Consider the following 21858-nt stretch of genomic DNA (forward strand, 5'->3'; position numbering starts at 1 on the left):
CAGACATCGGGTTTGTTTTTTGAGATGGGATCCCTCAGTGGCCTGTAGTTTGATAATTTGCCTAAGCTGGCTAGCCAAGGAACCTCAGAGATCTCCAGCCCTGGGTGTGCGTGGACAGCCCTGGGTGTGCATGGACAGCCCTGGGTGTGTGTGGACAGCCCTGAGTGTGTGTTCTGGAGATCAGACTCGGGTCCTTGTAGCTACAAGGCAAACATTTTACTACAATCTCCCAGTTCCCTATTTTATATACCCTTTTTACCCCGAGTCAAATCAAAGGTTTGTTTGTTTGTGGGATGAAAGGGGTTATGAGAAGAAAAAGTTTAAGAGGCTATGATCTAAGAGACAAAGCTGGGGAGTGGCAGCACAGAGCCTCATGGCAGATGTAGAGTTGGAAGTTTTGGGTGGGGCTCAGGGGGATAGAACAGCAGCAGAGGGCAGCCTGGTTCCTACCGGCCCCTCTGTGGTACATGTCAGCACCCCACCTCCACAATGAACACAAGCTGCTTGGATTTGCTCTCCAGAATTTTGTGAGTAAAGCTTATAGGCTCCAGCTGTATTCATGTAGCCTCTAGCCTTGCTTATGTCTAAACTTAGCATGGATGGCCGTGTGCCTTGGGCGGAGTGTAGACTAATACAGAATATAACGCTTACTTGAGCATAATGGGATAAATGAGACAAAAATCAGAGTAAATGACCACGATGATCATGATCAAGTAGTTCTCAGTAAGAAACCTTAGCTGGGGCCTGGAGCGATGGCTCAGTGGTAAAGAGTGCCGCCTGCTCTTCCAGAGGTCCTGAGTTCAATTCCCAGCAACCACATGGTCGCTCAAAACCATCTGTAATGTCATCTGATGCCCTCTTCTGCAGATAAAGCACTCATATACAATAGAAACAAAAACATAAACAAAAAATAAAAATCAACCCCCCCCCCCAAAAAAAAGAATCTTTAGCTGCACGCTCAGATCTCCATATTGGAAGACCTCTTTAGCAAGCTCAGTTTGGACCCTACCCCCTGGCTGGAGCCACTTGGCTCTGCGCTTGTTTCAGCCCTAAGCCTCAGACAGTCTCGGGCTTGGCCTCTACTGAAGGTTGACTGTTCTTGTACTGTAGGCCTCAGTTTGTTTCTGAAAGATTGGTTTTGTAGGGAGAGACACGTTTGTTAGAGGTGAGCCATGTGTGACCAGGGGAACAGCAGTAAGGCAGCTGCATGACGAAGGGGAGCTGTGAGGCTTGGACTAGCAGAGGCATTTCCAGCAGACGTGAAACAAGCTAGTTTCCTATGTGTACGTACACAGACGTGCGTATATTTTTACACTCTCAAAAGACTGATGTGCAGGAGCAGCTCCGTAAACTGGGACATAATGGACACAGTGGTGCACGCCTGTGATCCCAGCACTCAGGGAGGCAGAGCAAGAGGATCGCTGTGAGTTCAAGGCCAGCCTGCTCTACAAAGTGAGTCCAGGACAGCCAAGGCTACACAGAGAAACCCTGTCTCTAAAAAACAAGGGAGGGAGGGAGGGAAGGAAGGAAGGAAGGAAGGAAGGAAGGAAGGAAGGAAACTTAAGTCCCTAAGAGACTGGTGTGCCTCTGCTTCATTGTGACTGTATCAAATGTTAGTGACTTTATGCTTTGGAACAGGTTATGCCAAATTTAGTGGCTTCAAGTGGTGCATTAATTGCCATACATCCTGCAACTGACTCAGCCTTGTACATTGAAGTCTCTTATAAAGCTGCAGTCAAGCTGTTGCCAAGCTACAATGTCTCATCTAAAAATGAGAAGGAGAGAGTGTCATTGACTGGCTGTTTTATTTGCACTGTTGACTGGAGCCCAGTCCACCCTCAGGCTTTGACATAGACCTTTTTTTTTTTTTTGGTTTTTTGAGACAAGGTTTCTCGAACTCACAGTAATCCACCTGCCTCTGCCTCCCAAGTGCTGGGATTAAAGGCGTGTGCCGCCACCACCCAGCTTGACATAGACTTTTGACATGCCTGTTTGTATACTTTAGTCCTGGAAAGCTTCATGCTTGCCAGAGCTATATACTGAGACCTTGTTTGTGTAAACACAGCCGTGGCTTATGCAGGGCATGAACTTTAGGGACAGGGATCTGTTTTAGGCAACATGTACTTTTCTGTTTGGTGCACATGGGGGTTCGGAGACAGGGTCTCACTGTATCGCCCTAGCTGGCTTGGAATTCTCTATGTAGGCCAGGGTAGCCTTGAACTCACAGAGACCCACCTGCTTCTGCCTCCCTGAGTGCTGGGATTAAAGTGCTAAAATGTCCTGCAGTAGTGTGATTTTTTTTTTTTAAAAAAAATTCCTCAGGACCTAGCAGTTTCATAGACATATTAAGCTGGGAAGTCCAAGGTCAAAGTGCCGACTCATTCAGTGTCTGGTGTGGCCCCTCTTCCCAATGGCCGTTTCTGATGCGGACTCACATGGCAGAGAACGAATGGGCTCTTGTCCCCGTCTCTTCTTGCCCCATTGTGAGAGCTCACTCTTCCTGACTTCATCTAATTGCCTCCTGGAGGCCTCACCCCACGTCCATCCCTGCTGTTTATTGAGGCCGCGACGTGGGAGGCAGGGACAAAGGGAAGGAAAGCAGTCGTTTTCCCATACATTCACAGACTTCGCTCTGACACCAGGCAGGGTGAGGCCTTTCCAGCAGCCCATCCTGCAGCTCTGGAGACATCAACACGATGGCTTACAATTCACAACCGAATGCCCAGCATCAGCGTAGCTCGCCAAGGACCACACCCTGAACTCCAATGCCAGTCACAAGGTGTGAGTCTCGAGGCTTGTGGACGTCCTTCTCAGGTTTGGCAGTCCGCTGTGATAACTTTCAGAACTTGACACAAGACACAGTCACTGGTGTGTCAGAAAGGATGTGACAGGTTGAAGATGTTATTAAGTCCGATGCTTGGAGCATCTGTCCCTGTGAAGTGTGCCATTTCTCAGCAAGGGCATGTCTGAACTCCATTGCTAGGGTTTTCTTTTTTCGTTCTTTCTTTCTTTCTTTCTTTCTTTTTTTTCTTTATTCTTTATTTTTCGAAACAGGGTCTGTCTGTGTAGTCTTGTCTGTCCTGGACTCACTTTGTAGACCAGGCTGGCCTCGAACTCACAGCGATCTGCCTACCTCTGCCTCCCGAGTGCTGGGATTAAAGGCGTGCGCCACCACACCCGGCTATCATCACTAGGGTTTTCAACGGAGGCTTCAGTAGGTAGTCGCAGCCATGTGTTGACTCCACCCCTAGCTCTTCTCTCTTCCCTTGGAGGATGGGGAGTGGGACGGACAGTTCTGAGTTACTGACTGTGGCTTGGTCTTTCTGGTGTCCAGCCCCCACCATGAGGCTAACCAGGGGCCCACCACGAGGTGCCTCATTAGGAAGGCACAGTCATCCAGAGTCTTGAGGGCTGGGGAACTTGGCGGCAGGAAGTGGGTAGAGACCAAGGGTATTTCTTATTACCTCACAGTGGTGTACAAACATGCAGTCTGTAGCAGACCCCCAGGCTGTGAAACCCACTTACCATGGGTGGTACCTATATTTAAGTTCCTCTTGCCTCAGATACAGACAGCTCTTGCACTAGGGCAAACTATCTAGCATGTGGCTGTAAAACCCTGAGATGCTCCCTGAGGTAGCCTGAATAATGGCCCCCAAAGATAGACTTTGTAGTCCCAAGTCTGTGAGGATGTGACCTTAAATGGCACGAGAGACTTTGCAAGTGTGGCTAACGGCTTGGGAAGGAGAGATTATCTTGTCTTACCCGTGTGGGTCCAGTGCACTTACAGGAAGGTGTGAGTCAGAGGGCCACTGACGGGGCAGAGGGAGCCCATAGCTGTGTGTCCATAACTGAAGAATGTGGGGTGCGTCTTAGAATCCTTCAAGTGTGGCTTGGCTCTGCTGACATCTTCGTCTTGGCTCTTACCAACCTTCCTGGTTCTTCCATCCATCAGAAAATGGACTGTTGGAAGACTGTAGGTTTGTGGTCATTTGTCCCAGTGGCAATGGGAAAGCACACCGTTCACCAGGAGGCCTTGGGGGAAACCCATTCACGGTTCTAAAGAACAAAGGGTTAAGTACAGCTATAGGCTTCATAAAGACATTGCCATTCGGGCTAGAAAGAGGGCTCAGAGGTTAAGAGCACTGGCTGCTCTTCCAAAGGTCCTGAGTTCAGTTCCCAGCAACCACATGGTGGCTCATAACCATCTATAATGAGGTCTGGTGTCCTCTTCTGGTGTGCGGTGTACATGCAGACAGAACACTGTATACATAATAATAAATAAATATTAAAAAAGAAAAAAGGCCAGGTGTGGTGGCACACGCCTTTAATCCCAGGCAGAGGCGCTGTGAGTTCGAGGCCAGCTTGGTCCACAAAGTGAGTCCAGGACAGTCAGGGATACACAGAGAAACCTTGTCTCAAAAAACCAATGTGACTTCATATGTGCAACTGAATAGTTTTATTCTTTTGTTTGCTTATTTTTTGTGTATGGGGGTGTAGCTCTGGCTGTGCTGGAGCTCACTCTAGACCAGGCTGGCCTTGAACTCAGAGATCCACCTGCGTCTGTCTCCTGAGTGCTGAGATTAAAGGCTTGTGCCACCACTGCCCAGTTGAATTGTCTGTGTGTCACATTTTCTAAACTGATTCCACAGTAAACATGGATATACCCCTCTCTGTACTGTGCTTACTTTGGTTCTTTTGGGGAGTTTGGGGTGGTTTTGTTTGTTTGGTTTTGGTTTTTTGAGGCAAAGTTTCTCTGTGTAGCCCTAGATGTCAGGGAACTCACTTTGTAGATGAGGCTGGCCCTTGTCCATCTGCCTCTGCCTCCCTGAGTGCTGGGATTACAGGCATGCGCCATCACCACCCAGCTGTTTGTTTTTTAATGATGTATTTTTTTACATGTGTCTCTGCACGTATGAATGTACACCGTGTGCATGCCTGATGCTTGCATGTGTCTCTGCACATATGAATGTACACCGTGTGCATGCCTGATGCTTGCATGTGTCTCTGCACATATGAATGTACACCGTGTGCATGCCTGATGCTTGCATGTGTCTCTGCACGTATGAATGTACACCAATGCCTGCAGAGGCCAGAAGAGGGTATCTGGATTTCCTGGAATTGGAGCTGTCTTGAGCCACCATTATAGATGCTGGGAATCTCACCTGTGTTCTCTGGGAGGAGACTCAGTGCTCCTTGCCATAGAGCCATCTCCTCAGCCCCTTTGTTTGCTTATTTGTTTCCTTTTAAAACAAAGTCTAAAGCCGGGCGTGGTGGCGCATAACTCTTTAATCCCAGCACTCAGGAAGCAGAGGCAGGCGGATCGTTGTGAGTTTGAGGCCAGCCTGATCTACAAAGAGAGTCCAGGATAGCCAAGGCTACACAGAGAAACCCTGTCTCGAAAAACCAAAAACAAACAAACAAACAAAAACAAAAAACAAAGTCTAACTGCACTGTGTAGCTCAGATCAGCCTCAAATTTACCACCCCTGCTTTAACCTCAGATACTGGGAGCAGTGCGCCTGTGCTTGCCATGAGAGTTCCTCTAGTAGCCTTGGAACGGTTCAGATCTGATTGCTTCACTGTTATTTTGTGGGGGAGGTGGGGGTCGGCACACATGCCACAGCATACATGTGAAGGCCAGAAAACAGCTTTTGGAAGTTGGTTCCAGAGATCAAACTGAGGTCATCAAGCAAGTGCCTTTAACCCGTGAGACACTGCCAGCCCGCCTCTCTGGTCTTTTTTTTTTTTTTTTTAAGGTCTTTTACTTCTTTTGTACATTAAGCTGTGAATTCCTCAGGAACAGCTCCAGCAGCTCAGCTTCCTTCCCCTTCGTTCCCAGGGAGCACCCGCGTCTGGTGGAGCAGGCTGGCGCTCTGCTGCGCACACATGCCTTCTCCTTGCCTTCCTTCTCTACTTTTCCTTCACCAGTTTCAGGAAGCTGGCATGGTTCTCGGTACTTAGCATGCCCAATGTGCGCGTTGCTGCTCCGGCTAGAGCCCTGCCCTTCACCTGCTGGCTTACACTGATGCCCAGGGTGTGCTGCTGACGTTACGGGCACCTCCAGTTTCGCCATGGCGATACGGTCATCCCTTTTTGAGCAGTGTCCACCCCTCGATGTCCACAGCACCTCTCTTCTCGTAGATTTGCATGCATGTGGCCAAAGGAACGCCTTCGTATTTCCTATAAGGGCTCCTCTGCGTTTTGTCTCTCTGTCTGTCATTTTGGTGAATTACTGGAAGATGGGTGCCCTGGGCCCAAAGCAAAGCCACCTTCTCTATCTTAAGAGGTCGGTCCTAGGTCTCATCGGTACTAAATTCTACCGGACACTGAGAATGTAAAATACATGGCCTCAGGTTGCTAAACGGGGTCTGCGTGTCTGCCGTGCTTCCCTGCGGATGGGGTACCATTGGGCAGGGGACAGCAGCAGAGGGTCCGTTGTAGAGCATGTTGCCATTTGCTTGTGTTGTACCTCAGGGCTGTAAACACTGGGAGGAGCACACCTGGCACAAACTGCATTTCCTCTGTTGTCGTCGTGTTTCCCCAGCCAGATGTTGTGAAATTCTACTGTTTTGTTTGTCTCTAGTGCCTGGAAACCTTGGCTGCTACAAGGATCATGGAAACCCACCTCCTCTCACTGGCACCAGTAAAACGTCCAACAAGCTCACCATACAGACCTGTATCAGCTTTTGTCGAAGTCAGAGATTCAAGGTACGGGCTGTGGGCCGTGCAACTATAGAAAGGATACTAACAAATTAGAACAAGCCACACAGGAAAGCGTAGGCTCGGGAGGCAGGAGCACCAGGCGGGCGCACAGTTTAAAGATGGGGAGGGAGGGGCCCCTAGCAGCGCCTGTTTGGCCTCTGACTGAGCTGGGATCTGTTTGTGCCCTTGTCCGTTATGAACAGGACGTCAGGACTCCAAAGAGAGACAAGCGAAGGCAGTGATGCCCTTTCTTGGCAAATTGCCAGCCCTTACCTCTTTTTCCAATTGTTCTCTTTTCTTCCTCTTCTTTCTGTTATCTGAAATTTTTTTCCCCAATTACTGAGGTTCAGTAGTGCTATTTTTTTTATTATTATTAAATTAAACAGAAAAAGATCCCTCCCTCTCTCCGTTTGTTCCCTCCCTCTTACCTTAACCAATTCAGTCTAGAAGGCATTAATTTGGCCCCAGAGAGAAGGATACCCTGCCTAGGTTTCAGGTTCATGCGAGGCAGGTGAGTAAGCAAGGCCCTCGAACCCCACAGCCATGTTGTCTGTGCCGAGCTAGTGTGTTCTGGCTGCTGGAGACGGGGTGTGCAAACGTGGAAGCTGGGAAAACTGAAATGAAACCCATAGGTAGTGTTAGAGGGCATTGGAGAGTGTGAGTTCACGGCTTTGATTAGAGACAGGTAGATAGTGGTGTAAGTGTAAGCATGCAGTGACCGTGTATGTACACATGCTGAAAATGGGGACCACAGCCAGCACTCAGGCTTCCACCAGAAAAAAAAGCTCTGTGGGGAACCAGCCGTGCTGTGCTGGTTCTGAGAAAGACAAACTGTGTTCAAAGTATCCTGTGTAGGAAAGAAACATTAATGCAGATTCATCAAAGGGACAGAGCCACCTTGAAAGGGGTCCCATGATCTAAAACTGACTTGCTTTGAGCTTCAGATAATGACAGCAATAAATACATCTTCTTGACTAAAATAAGAGCACACCGGTGTGATGAGGGAGTGAGAAGGTAAACGTTCTGAATAGTGAATGCAAACTCGTAAGTACAGAAGAAATGGTGGAGTTAATACCATATGACAGCCCTCAAGGTAATGATAGATTCAAAAAATGAACATCAGTATCCGAAATCCTCACTTACTGTTTTGGGAAAAGTCTTTAGAATCTCCCATCACGGCTGGGCATGGTGGCACTTGGTAAGCAGAGGCAGGCTGATCTCCGTGAGTTTTAGGCCAGGCTAGCCTCATCTGCATAGCAAGTTATAGGCCTACTACAGGTACATGGTGAGACCCTATCTCAAAATACAGCAAACGTGTGTGTGTGTGTGTGTGTGTGTGTGTGTGTGTGTGTGTGTGTGTGTGTGTCCAGGCTGACCTTGAACTCCTGGTTCCCCTGCCTTCCCCTCCCAAGGGTTTGGAGTAAGGACATGCACCATACATAGTTCCTGGCTGTAGTTAAAAGTATCTATTTTTAAACACCGTTAGCTAATACCCCACTCAGTGCTGAAGGTTCTGTGCTTCCTAACTAGTGTCGTTGCAGACAGTAAGACCCGCACTTACCTCATTGGCCTGGAGGGTCTTGCCAAAGAAATGGGTTTTTAAAAAAGGAATAAGATAAATAGATTGGAAAGTAAGAATTAATTTTTTATTTTATAGAAGACTCTAAGGAACCTATGAAATAGGGACTAGAATCAATGAATAAATGTAACAAGGTTGTAGGTTATAAGGTCACATACAGAAAGCTGTGTTTCCATATACTAGCCATGAATACTTAATAACTTAAGCTGCTAAACAAATAATGACAATACTACATATCTCATTGGTGTATCTGGGTGACCTCTGTGGGAGCTCACCTGATGCTCTCTTGCAGTGTATTTCAATAAACCCTTTGTTCAAAAAGAAAGAATAGGAAAAGATTCTTACCACTTTACAGGAGTATAGATAGCAGGAATTAAGTTGGGCCCAGAGTGTCACCTTGCTGCAGGGCAGAGTGTCGCCTCGCTGCAGGGCGCTTACTGGGCACGTGTAAAGCCCTGGGTCCCATCGGCAGTGGGAGCAGACCTGAGAAGCAGGCCTTACTTAAGGAGACTTTAGCGCTCACTGCAGAGAAGAGCTAAATAAGACCTAGACCGACCTGCCTGTTGGCCGCTAAGGCAGTGCTGAGTCCCTCTGGGTAGTCTATAAATTAGATAGAATCCTCATAAAAAGTAGAACTTTCTGTTCTCTTAATGGCAAGCTACACTGGAGACAGCACAGTAGTAAAGTGTTCACCCAGGACAAGCAAGGGCAGGGCAGGGTCAGTGACCTAACAGTGCAGAAGAAAAATAGCATGCATATGCAAAGCAGAGGGTTGAGGATGACCAAAGCGGGCTTGGTAAAGAGCAGCAGGGTGGAACGTACTCGTCTGACCTGTTCCATAACTACTGTCGCCAAGAGCCACTCAGGAACCCCACAGACAAACCCAGCCACCCGTCTATTACCTTTTGTTCGGGTAGATAAGCTTTATTAAACAGAGCCATGCCTGTTCATTTACACGCTCTCTGTAGCTGTTTCCATTATGTGGCCACAAAGCTGGGTAGAGAAAGAGACCATGTAGGCCACAGAATGCAAAATATTTACTTCAGGCCTTTATAGAAACAGTTTTCTGAAATCTGTGGTAGATCAGTAGGACCCTCTGGAAAGAGACCTACACAGATGCAAACAATTGATTTTTATGAAAGTGTCAGGGCTGTTCAACAGCGAAGGGTTGTCATCAAACGCCTCTGAGGAAACAGTGTAGCTCTTTGTGAGGGAAGATGAGTCTTCAGTTTTCCTTCATGACTGAGACAAAGGTTGATTTTAAATTAAACTACAGAAAAAGGTTACTGTGAGAGAGTCACAAAAGAGACACACAGAACAATAGACTCCACAATTCAAAAATGAACCTGTAAGTCCATGGTCTGCTGATTTTCAACAAAATTGCCAAGAGCATTAGCATAGGCAAGGACAGTCTTCCTTCCAAATGGCACTGAAGCAGTCGCATGCAGAATAGGGGACAGTCACTTTTCTCAGGGCTGTGGCAGAAGCAGCTTCAGGAGGGAGTTTGCTTTAGCTCATGCTTTGAGGCAGCTGTCCCATGGCACCACAGTCAAGGAACAGAATGGTGAGGTTAGGTGCTCGCCTCTCTCTAAACCTGCAGCCTCAACCCGAGGGGTGCTGCCACCTACAGTCACGGTCGAGACCCAAAACATGTGGAACACTAAAGATCACAGTAGTAAAATGTCAGGCAACACAGCTTTGGAATAGGCAAAAGAAACAGTTCATCATCACCAGAGGGGGACAAACCAGTGCAAGTGAGCAAATGAGATTATTTACACCATCAGTCATTAGCACAAATTAAAGCCACCGTGAGACACACAACCATCAGAGTAGATAAAGCCAAATACACTTACAGCAGCCAGTACCAACCAGGGTCCACAGCAGTGGGCACTCCCACGCATCGCTGGCGACGTGGCATGGCTCAGTTGTTCTGGGAAACATTGGTGGTTTCTTTCTAAAAAGTTAAACCCAGTCGGGCGTGGTGGCGCACTGGGAGGCAGAACTCGGGAGGCAGAGGCAGGAGGATCGCTGTGAGTTTGAGGCCAGCCTGGGCTACAAAGCAAGTCCAGGACAGCCAGGGCTACACAGAGAAACCCTGTGTCGAAAAACAAAAATAAATAAATAAAATAAAATAATTAAAAATCAATAAAAAGTTAAACCCAACAGTCTCGCCCCTAATGATTACCCAGGACAAACGGAAACTTACAAGAGTCTGTACACAAGTCCTTGTGGACGGTCTGTCTGTCGCCGTGAAACCCTGGAGGTGGATGAACGAGTGGTGCTGTGTCCGTATTACACAGCAATGAGTTCCATAAGCTAAAGGCGTGAGCTGTTGGCCTATGCTGGCATGTGTGAGCATCACAGGCATGCTGAGGGGGCTTTGGTTCTTAAGGTACTTTAATGGAAAGACGTGGGTAGTTGCCAGGGTGTGTGGGAGGGGCTATAAAGCAAGAGCAGGAAGGCGGCTGGCATGGTGGTGCGTGGTGCAGCTTGTTCTGTGCCTGAGCATCAGCTGCTGCGGGACTGTGTGCTCACTTAGTGCTTTATCACAGAGACTGAAATGAGAATGCAAATGAGGGTTGAGGGCGTTTGCTGTGAGGTTTGACTCCAAGGCTCGTCTTGGGGCCTGAGAGATAACTCAGCTGAGAAAGCATACAGCTCTTGCAGAGGAGAGTTTGGTGCCCTGCATCTGTGTTCGGCAGCTCAGTAACTCACCTGCGCTCATGTGAACACAGGCACACAGGAACGCATGCACACATGCACACACGGACTGACAGACACAGACACGCACGTGAAAAATAAATCTTGGGGGCGGGAGAGATGACTAAACTCAAGAGAACATGGGCGTGGTTCCCAGCATCCACATAGCAGTTCAAAGCTGTCTGTAACTCTGGTCTCAGCGAATCCAGTGTCCACTTCTGGGCTCCCAGGCACTGCGTACATGCAGTGCAGACATACATGCAGGCAGAACACCCACATAAAACACCACCATAAAAATAAAGGTTAACATTTTAAAAAATGAGGGACTGGGGGAGGGCTCAATGTTTAAGACCACTGGCTGCTCTTCCAGAGGACCCAGGTTCAATTCCCAGCACCCACATGGTGACTCGCAACGGTCTGTAACCCCGGTTTCAGAAAACCTGAAGTCCTCTTCTGACCTCTGAGGGCACAAGGCATAGTCGTGCAAGCAGGCAAAATACCTATTTACATAAAAAATAAATCAATTAATTTAAAATGTTTAATAAAACCTTACCTGGCACACAGTAAATAGTTAATAAAAATATTTAGCTGTTTTTAGTCAGTGTTTCATGTCTCCTCCTTAGAGACTTAGTTAAATACAGTGGAAACAAGACCATGAGGAAGGGGAACACATTAGTGGTGTGGAGCTGCGGCCACCTTAGAATGGGCAGAGAAACTAAGCAACAGGCACAGAGAAATCGTGGACTGGGAAACTGAGGCTAAGTGCTGGGGGGGGGGGGTTGGGAGGACAGGGGTTGAGGGTGAGGGGGCTGCCAGCCTCCTTCCGGCCTGACACTCACCCCCATAACATTCCCATCATCCTGTGATAACATTTACCCAGACTCCCCAAGTTCATAGCCATCTCACGGTGCAAAATACATTCCATCCGGCTTAGAAGTCCTCACTGTCTTTTTCTGTTGCGGCAGTTTGCTGGGATGGAATCGGGCTACGCATGCTTCTGCGGGAACAATCCTGACTACTGGCAGCACGGGGAGGCAGCCAGCACCGAGTGCAACAGTGTCTGCTTCGGGGACCACACGCAGCCCTGTGGCGGCGACGGCAGGATTATCCTCTTTGACAGTGAGTATGTTTGGTGCCGAAGGCACAACCAGTGACAGGAAGCCCACCCACCTACCTTCCCGTTTATCCATCCTTCCACCTGTCAGTACTCACGGAACATCTGCCACGTGATGCCAACGTGGCTCGGCCCCTGGGACTGAAGCACAGAACAGGCTGGTTCAGACCTCCCTTCTAGAAGGGACAGCAGTGTTTAACAGTGACCACAACAGTCGTGCCTAGTGCTGTGAGGAGCTTGTCTGTCGTGGGTGTCTCTTCTAGTTAACAGTCTATGGCCAGCAGAGTAACAGTTCACCCGGAGGCAAGAGGTAGTTCAGCATGACCTAGTAGCTGGCCATGGTTCGCACTTCAGGAGTCTCATATTTTAGGTGTATTTAAGCACAGCACAATTTGGTGAAAATTTTCCTGTTGCTAATTAACTCAATACCATGTACAAAATAAAGCGTAAGCTGTGACTACAAAGAAATTCTCTGTAAAATACATGTGGCATCGTCTGTAAAGATGGGTTCTGTAGATAAGACCACTTATAACATTTTCCATACAGATAGGGTCTATAGATGCTCAAGATAAGGGTTTGGGGGGTGGTCTGCCATGGCCTCGGACACACAGGGCATAGGTCATGGCTGTTAGCCACAGCCTCTGGGCAGACATATGCATCCTTCCCTTTGAAGGAACATTGTAACATTTAGCATGTGTTTAACATTCCTGGTTCCCTCGGCTCCCACAGACTATGTCAGAACTGCTTTGACAAGTAAAAAGATAGGCTTTCAGCTTAGCACATACACTGGTGTTCTACAGTATGTCTGCTCTTGAGTGCTTTTTTTGGGGGGGAGGGGCTTTGAGACAGGGTTTCTCTGTGTAGCCTTGACTGCCCTGGACTCGATTTGTAGACCAGGGTGGCCTGGAACTCACAGCGATCCGCCTGCCTCTGCCTCCCGAGTGCTGGGATTAAAGGTGGGTGCCACTACCGCCCAGCCTGAGTGCTCTTTTTTAACGCAACCCCTTCATGTGTTTGTAAGCACTGGGGCTTTGTGCCTCACCAAGGTGCATCTGAGTCAGTAACCTTGCAAACATTTCAAGTCATTTTTCTAGCACTGTCATTGACTTTGCCCTGAGCCACCACCACATGCGTGAGGTGCCAGCAAGAGGCAAGGCTGTGCTGACTGGTGCGGCTCCCACACTGTGCTTTCTTATCCTGTGTCATAACCGCCCCCCTACACACACACACACACACACACGCACGCACGCACGCACGCACGCACGCACGCACACTCAGTAGTGGTGAGACCTCATAAGAGTTATGATGTCTGATGTTTACATTCTAGAAAAGGAAGTCACAGGTGAAAGGCAGAAGAGAGACCTTTATCTGACTGAGGATAAGTTAGCATATCTGCAGGGTCTTCTTTGGCCTGGGGATGGGGCTGGCACTTCCGACATCTCAGCTAGGCTCGTTTTGAGCAAAACCTTCACAAGATTTGTCTCCTAAAGCTGCCATAATGAAGTATCACAAATTATAGGGCTTAAACCAATAGGAACTTATTCTCTCACCACGAGGAGAAGCCACGAGTTAAGATGTCCGCAGGCCGTGCTCCCTCCCAAGGCTCCAGGAACTGTAACTAAAACAGAAGAAAAGTGACGAAAGACAGGAAAGGGTTTCTTCTGGCCCATGGCTTTCAAGGGGCTTCGGGGCGTTGTGAGAAGGAGGCAGTGATGTGGTGGCTTTGGTTTGTGGCAGGACCACATGGTGTATCGGCTGAGCAGGAGTGCCAGCACCAGCTACTGAACCCTGACCTTCAAAGGCCTGCCCATTTGAAGAACTTACTTCTTCCCTCTGTGTCCATCCCATGGCTTCCCAAGCGGAGGAAAAAGCAGTTAGGGATATTTCGGACTCGAGCCTTTCACCCAAGACTTCTCAAGGTCATAGCATCTCATAGGGTAAAATACAGTTAGTCCAACTTAGAAGTTGTGCTGGCTGGGTTTGTGTGTCAGCTTGGCACAGCTGGAGTCATCAGACAGGAAGGAGCCGCAGCTCCGTGAGACCCAGCTGTGAGGCATTTTCTCAATTAGTGATCAATGGGGGAAGGAGGGCCCAGCTCATGGTGGGTGCTGCCACCCCTGGGCTGGTGGTCCTGCGCTCTATAAGTAAGCAGGCAGAACAAGCCGTGGGGAGCAAGCCAGTAAGCAGCAGCCCCCTGTAGCTCCTGCACCATCAGCTCCTGCCTCCAGGAGCCTGCCCTGTTCCAGCTCCTGTCTTGACTTTCTTTGATAATGAACAGTGACATGGAAGTTCTTCCCTAACTTGCTTTTTGGTGTTTCACTACAGCAAAGGAAACATAGAAATCCTCGTGGTCTTTGCTGTAAACCTGCACCTTTATTGTTGTTTTACCTTAACTTTGCGTATGGGTGCTCTGGCTGTGTATTTATCTGTGCGCCACATGCTTGCCTGGCACCCTCAGGGTCCCCTGGCACTTGGATTACGGCTAGCCATGAGATCCTATGTGGCTGCTGGGAACTGAACTCAAGTCCTCTAGAAGAAAGCCCAGTGCTGTCAACCACTGACTCATCCCATCCCCCAGGCTTAACAGTCCCAACTCTGCAAATGCTCAAGTCTTTCCTGTGGCAGGAGTCAGCGGTCTCATTTCCAACAGCAGGGGCGGGAGAGTGGTAAGAAAGCCTGGGCCAACGCAAGTTCAAAGCCAAGCAGGGTGCGTGGTAAATCCTAGTGCTCCATTGCCACCGGCCAGATACCATTCGAGGCATTAACTCTGACGGGCTTGGGCAGCCCTGCCCACAGGGCCCTGCCGCTTGTGACACAAGTATCCTTTCTTTGGTCTGGCTTCCCTCTTTGCTTGCAGATTTTCTCAACAGACATCCCGTGTTTCTGGCATGGCCCAGCGTCTCTGTTGACACTAACACTTAGCTCTCATAGCTTCACACATAGTCTGTCAGGGACTTCCCTCTGAGAGCCTGACTCTGCTGCTTTTTTTTTTTTAAAGATTTATTTATTACGTATACAATATTCTGCCTGCATGTACACCTGCAGGCCAGAAGAGGGCATCCTATCACATCATAGGTGGTTGTGAGCCACCATCCAGTTGCTGGGAATTGAACTCAGGACCTCTAGAAGAGCAGTCAGTGCTCTTAACCTCTGAGCCATCTCTCCAGCCCCCGACACTCCTAGGTCTTCCTTTAAAAGGTTACTGTAGGACTGAATTACAGACATGTGGTGTCATGCCTGGTTCATTTGACTCTTGATATAGTTTCCACGTCTCTCCTGAGGTTTCTGGTGTGCCCCAGTGTGTTGTCTTTCTTTTCACTGTAAACTGTACTGTATTCATTATATGGCCTCCATGTCTGACAGCTCCAGCCCCGGGTCACTTGTGAGCTTGTTCTGTGGACTGCTTTATATCTTGGCTGTGAATCTGTCCCCATTTTTTCATGCTTCTATCTGTGTGCTGTGGTGTTCTGTTTAAAGCCACACACTGCGGGTAGAGTGGTAGACACTAAAGTAAATAGCGTCTACACTTGGGAGGCCTGTTTCGTTTGGGAACTAGGCTGCAGAGTATCTGTAGCTGAGCTCCCATTTGGACTGGGTTTTTTTGTTTGTTTGTTTGTTTGTTTTGTTTTTGTCATTCCCTTTGGTGCCTTCAGGCTCCCCGATCCCTGAAGTTGTGCTTAGAGCAGAGCAGAGGGCAGTAGTTGAGAGGTTTTAATGTCCTGTTCCATGCTGAGCTTTGCGCTGGTCCCTTTGTGTCCTGACCTTGTGGAGGACGGCCATTGCCTGTTCCTTGGTGGGTATTTGTGGGAGTTGCTGGTTCCTCTGCCACCAGCTACAGGAGCAAGGTGTTTGCAGTGGTTCGCCAACCCTGCTTGCCCTGGCAGCCACACACTTTGGTCTTTGGTGGAACTTGGGGAAGAGAATCCTGTTCTCTCCCAAGGAGGCCTTAAGGCACGTGGGGTCTGAGGTCTTTGCTTCAGCTCTTCTCCCGGAAGCAGCTTGCTGCTACCTGGTTACTAAGGAAGTAGCCTCCTCCTCCCCCCCCCAAATGCAAACATGTTTCACGCCTGCCTCTTTTCCCATAGCCCTGGGAGATGGGTTAACTGCCCTCCCCCAGTAACTGGAGACTTTTGCTTCCTTTGAGAGGAGTTCCCAGGAAGCAGGAGGTGCTCTGGGCTTGTCCCACATCAGCAACCTGTGCCACTGAGGGGAGCTCTGGCTGGCTGCGTGACACTGGTCACCCCTGCCAGGAGGTCTATGTGGAAGAGCTTGCCGGTGAATGCAGACACCACTGTAGCTCAGGCTCTCGGTGTCCTCAGTGGAGAAGTCAGGCTGACACATGCAGCTGGCCCACACGCTCGCTCTGTGGTGGTCGCCTCTTCCCTCTGTGTTCTGGCACAGATGAGCCCCGCTACTGTGGCCCGGTTCCTACCTGCTATCGTTACATTCCCTTGGGTGTCCCGAGGCCTCAGCTTCTGATTTTGAGCTTTCTCATTACCAGGATGAGAAAGCAGCTTGCTTTGTTTCTCACAGCACTAGCTATCAACCCCGGGGACCACGGGGCTAGCCAAGCGCTCTACCACTGAGCTCACTCCACAGCTTAGTGTTCTGAGACATAGTCTTGCACTGGCCATCCTCCGACCCCAGCCTCCTCGGTGTTAGGACTACGTGCCTGCACCATCAGAGCCAGCAAAGCAACCTGTTCTTGTTGCTTTTCTATGTGCTAATTAGAGAGCAACTTCCCTAGAGGCCGCCGGGGATGTAGCTCGGTGGAAGAGTGCTTGCCTGGCCCTGCACCTTATCCGTGGCCCTGGGTTCCATCTCAGTGCTGAAAAATAGCAAACTTCCTTTATAAGTCCTCTTCGCACACTCCCTCCTGAAGTCTTTCATTTCCGAGACCTTGTATGAGACAGAAAGTGGTTGTGTCGCTTCTCTGAAAGCCTACCAGTCAAAAATAGGAGTGCAGAGAAAGCATGGCTAACGAATGCACAACGTGGCTGATACAGAGTGTCAGGAATCTGGTGTCACCCCTTCTCCCTCCCCTTGGGTGCTTTTGGAGAGCCAACCTATGGTCACGCTTGCTAGGTAAGTGCTCCCCTGCAGAGCTATCCCTTGCTAGGTAAGTGCTCCCCTGCAGAGCTATCCCTTGCTAGGTAAGTGCTCCCCTGCAGAGCTATCCCGGAGAGCCTGAGGAAACACGGAGCCCTTTCCTTTACGACATCACCTCTTCAAAAGCCTTCCCTCGGCCGAGTGGTCCCAGTGCTCGCCTGCACTTTATCTCATGTGTCCGCTCACTGTCATGGGATACAGCAGCAGGTGGTGGCTCTAAACTGGAAGACAAGTGAGAGGCCTGGGAATGAGGGGGAAGCCCCTAGGATCACAGGGCCCTGCTGCTCCCGAATGCAGACTGTCTGACTCCAGGCGGACCCCAGCCTAGCTGCACTACTCTTCCGAGCGCTAGCTCTCAGGTCTCCCGGGAGAAACCAGATAGTCCGCACAGTTGCTTGTTCAGGGTTTAAGTGATTCACTCTGTGATTTGATCCTAAACCCAAGATGGTCTGGTTCTGTAGCTAGGAACAATGCGCTGATAGGATCACATTTCCTAAGAGTTTGTTTGTGTCTGCGTTAGAGAGGAGCCCAAGGCTGAGGCTCAACCCACTGTCTTCTCTTCTGCAGCTCTCGTGGGCGCCTGCGGTGGGAACTACTCGGCCATGGCAGCCGTGGTCTACTCCCCGGACTTCCCCGACGCCTACGCCGCGGGGCGGGTCTGCTACTGGACCATCCGCGTGCCCGGGGCCTCTCGCATCCACTTCAGCTTCACCCTGTTCGATATCAGGGACTCTGCAGACATGGTGGAGCTGCTGGACGGCTACTCCCACCGTGTCCTGGCCCGTTTCAATGGGAGGAACCGCCCACCGCTGTCCTTCAATGTCTCTCTGGATTTTGTCATTTTGTATTTCTTCTCTGATCGCATCAATCAGGCCCAGGGATTTGCTGTCTTGTATCAAGGTAAGAAGACATCCTTAACTCCGGGACATAGGTGTCGTGGCCTTCCCTGCCTTGCCAGAGTTCTTCGAGGGCAGACTTAGACCTGCTGCAGTCATCCCCCACTTACTGTCACACAACTCCCCACCGTGCAGTGCATAACACCCCACCTTGCAGTGCACAGTACCCCACCTTACAGTGCACAGTACCCCACCTTACAGTGCACAGTACCCCACCTCACAGTGCACAGTACCCCACCTTACAGTGCACAGTATCCCACCTTACAGTGCACAGTACCCCACCTTACAGTGCACAGTACCCCACCTTACAGTGCACAGTACCCCACCTTACAGTGCACAGTACCCCACCTTACAGTGCACAGTATCCCACCTTACAGTGCACAGTACCCCACCTTACAGTGCACAGTACCCCACCTTACAGTGCACAGTACCCCACCTTACAGTGCACAGTATCCCACCTTACAGTGCACAGTATCCCACCTTACAGTGCACAGTACCCCACCTTACAGTGCACAGTACCCCACCTTGCAGTGCACAGTACCCCACCTTACAGTGCACAGTACCCCACCTTACAGTGCACAGTACCCCACCTTACAGTGCACAGTATCCCACCTTACAGTACACAGTACCCCACCTTGCAGTACACAGTACCCCACCTTGCAGTGTACAACACCCCACCTTGCAGTGCACAACATCTCACCTTGCAGTGCATAACTCCCCAACTTGCAGTGCATAACACCCCACCTTCCAGTGCACAACTCTCACCTTCCAGTGCACACAGCCCCCTACCTTCTGTGAATAACACCCCACCTTCCAGTGCATGACACCCTACCTTCCAGTGTATAACACCCCACCTTCTAGTGCATAACACCCCACCTTCTAGTGCATAACATCCCATGTTACAGTGCATAACACCCCACCTTCCAGTGCACAACTTCCAGCTTCCAGTGCACAATTAGTTTATATTTCAATCTTTTAATAACTGTTTATCTTGGACTTTATTTCTATCGATGTGAACATATGCCGCAGACATGAGCCTTTGCTAGCCTCCGAGAAGCACAAGCACCGCACTGTACAACTTAGTGGATGCTGGGAAGAGGGACAGAGTAGAGCAGGTGGGATCAGGTCTGCCCAGGAGGTGCTGCAGAGCAGCAAGCAGGGGAAGGAGGAAACAGGTTTGTCTACGGAGACCAGGCTCCTCACTAGAGTCAGCAGTCTGCCCCCTCTCCCTTCCACCCCACAGAGCCAGGCCGTAGCCTGACAGCTTCTGCTTCGACACCAGTGAAACCAGTGGAGGAAACTGCCTGTAGACTTGAACCCCATGAGGCCTCATCAACCAGGAGGTGTGCTACACACCTGTAACCCTAGCTCCTGGGTAGTAGAGTCAGGGAGAGTAAGAGTCCAGAGTCACCCTCAACTACATAGCAGGAGGCCAGCCTGGGCTGTGTGATGCCCTGTCTCAAAAACAGGGAAGTGCTGAGGAGATGGCTCAGTGGTTAGGTGCTTGCTGAGCCAACGTGAGGAGCAGAGTTCAAATCCCCACGATGCACATAAATGCTGAGTGGGTGTGGTGGCCCACCTCTAATTCCAGCCTTGGAAGCTGGACATGGGATCCCCGGAACAGGCTGTGGATGAGACTCTGCCTCGCTGAGAAACATGGATGGGGAGTGTTCAAAGATGACTCCAAACATCAACTTTGTGTCTCCACATGTACATGCACCCCACACACATGCAAAACATTCTCTCACACACAGAGGGGAAAAAGTAGCAAAGGCCTCCACCGGCTCAGAGCAGCACCCTCCTTCCTGCTGCCGCCCTCGGCATTCTCTGCTTAATCCTTTTGATCTCCTAGCCACCAAGGAAGAACCACCACAGGAGAAGGCTACTGTCAACCAGACGCTGGCAGAGGTGATCACGGAACAAGCCAACCTCAGTGTCAGCGCTGCCCACTCCTCCAAAGTCCTCTATGTCATCACCTCCACCCCCAGCCACCCGTCGCAGACCGTCCCAGGTAGCCACTCCTGGGCACCGTCGGTTGGGGCCAGCGGCCACAGAGTGGAAGGTAGTTCTCTCAGCACTTAACGGAAGCAAAGGCGCTTGTGGGCGCTTCCCCTTCAGGCGCAGGTTGGGATGTTGGCTCTGCAACCCCTGGTCTGCATAGACTTTGAGAGAAATGTTCTCAGCAACCTATTTCCCCTCCAAAAGATGGATTTTGTGTGCCTTTGGCAACTGTGATTAGCAACTGAGCTTTTTATGTTTAATAAGAAGAAATAAGAGACCAGGCAGCAGATATTAGATTATATGTGGTTTATTAAATGAGCATGAGAGAGAGGGAAAGTGGGGAGGGTACCTGAGAGAGAGAGAGAGAGACAGAGACAGAGACAGAGACAGAGACAGAGACAGAGACAGAGACCAGGGAAGAGAGCAAGCCACAAGGAGGCTCTGTCCTTTTACATAGCCCTGGCCAGGGCCACACCCCCATGGCAGGTAGGCAATGACATCACAGGTAGGCAGACTGAAGCAGAATGCTAACAAAGCTGGGCTCAGATACATATATAGGGGTGTGTGTGTGTCTTTCTAGAGCTCCAAGGTAAAGCTCCTTAGATATGTTGAGGGAAAAATGAGCCCAAAAGTTGCAGAATTCCCTCCATGGCTCCACGCACTGTTTTAAACAGCGGACCATACCCTGAGCCAGATATGTTCTGGCCCTTCTTTTGTCTGGAAACACGCGTGTAGTCTCCAAGTTGTGGGCAGCAGAAGGCCAGGCATTCCTCTTCCTCTGCAGAGGGAGATGCACACAGAATGCTAGGACAATACTGTGCATGTTTCCTGTGGTCACCAGTGGAAGGAGGGGGACCAGAAACACTGTCAAAGGTCAGGAGTGCTAAGAGCTGTGGAGAAAAGCCATGCAGGAGAGAGGCTGTGGGCCACGATCTTCTGTGGTTAAGCTAACGTGGCTAGGGGTGTCCTTCCCCGCTTTTCTGCTGAGATGTGCTCCCTGGATGAGCTGAAGAGGACTGCCATCTGTGATTTGGTCTTGAAGGCTTCATCCTGCCCCTCACCTCTGTAGATCTGACCATGGAAGGTCAGGGAGGGCAGCCTTTGGCAGCCCCGCATCACTTATTTGGCCGTGGGTTCCAGTAAGGATTTCATAGGCCACACTTCTCATTGCCCGGATGAGAAAACTGGGATCCAAGAACCCGTAAGGAACTCACTGATGAGTTGTAGTGGCAGACAGACTCACCACCCTTCTAGTGTTTAGGTCTTACCAGAGGGAGTCTCAGGACAAGGCAAGTTCCCTGCTCAGCCCCCCCACCCCACCCCACCACCACCCCTCATCCCCCAAGCCCCCCCCACTCCTGCCGCCCAGGTTTGCTGGCTGTTCCCACCTGCACCCCTGAGCTGCCAGTCTCCTCTGGGAAATGAAACCTGCAAGTCTGTGAGCTGCGTTTTGCACTTGCAGGATGGACCGTTTATGGCCTGGCAACCCTCCTCATCCTCACCGTCACAGCCATCGTTGCAAAGATTCTCCTGCACGTCACACTCAAGTGAGTACAAGGGAGGGGGCAGGGTGGCTCAGCGGGCCTCTCCTTTGTTCGTTTGTCTGGGCACAGCTGTAACGTCAGAACATGATTTCACGGGCTGCGTCCCAGGCAGCACAAGGCAGAGAGCAAACAGACCGCAGCAGAGACCACACTGAGGTTGAGAGGTTCTGTGTCCAGTCAGCTCAGTTTCAGGAAGGGTTGAAACCATCTGGCA

The 21858-nt window shown here is 50.1% G+C and overlaps 1 protein-coding gene across 4 annotated transcripts in view; it reads left to right on the forward strand.

The window, feature by feature from the left end:
• KREMEN1 (kringle containing transmembrane protein 1) overlaps positions 1-21858 on the forward strand; it is a 72094-nt gene that overhangs the window by 44144 nt on the left and 6092 nt on the right. For 2 of the 4 annotated variants that reach the window (XM_084798732.1, XM_084798733.1), the window contains exons 4-8: positions 6583-6707; positions 11946-12099; positions 17771-18103; positions 19952-20110; positions 21563-21647. In XM_084798732.1, coding sequence (XP_084654858.1) covers positions 6583-6707; positions 11946-12099; positions 17771-18103; positions 19952-20110; positions 21563-21647 — 856 coding nt within the window. Of the gene's footprint in view, positions 1-6582; positions 6708-11945; positions 12100-17770; positions 18104-19951; positions 20162-21562; positions 21648-21858 lie in introns of all 4 variants that reach the window. The other 2 variants (XM_084798730.1, XM_084798731.1) reach the window with 1 other exon arrangement.

The sequence above is a fragment of the Acomys minous genome (genome assembly GCF_964271855.1).
Source record: "Acomys minous genome assembly, chromosome: 10".
In the NCBI taxonomy this organism is placed as follows: domain Eukaryota; kingdom Metazoa; phylum Chordata; class Mammalia; order Rodentia; family Muridae; genus Acomys; species Acomys minous.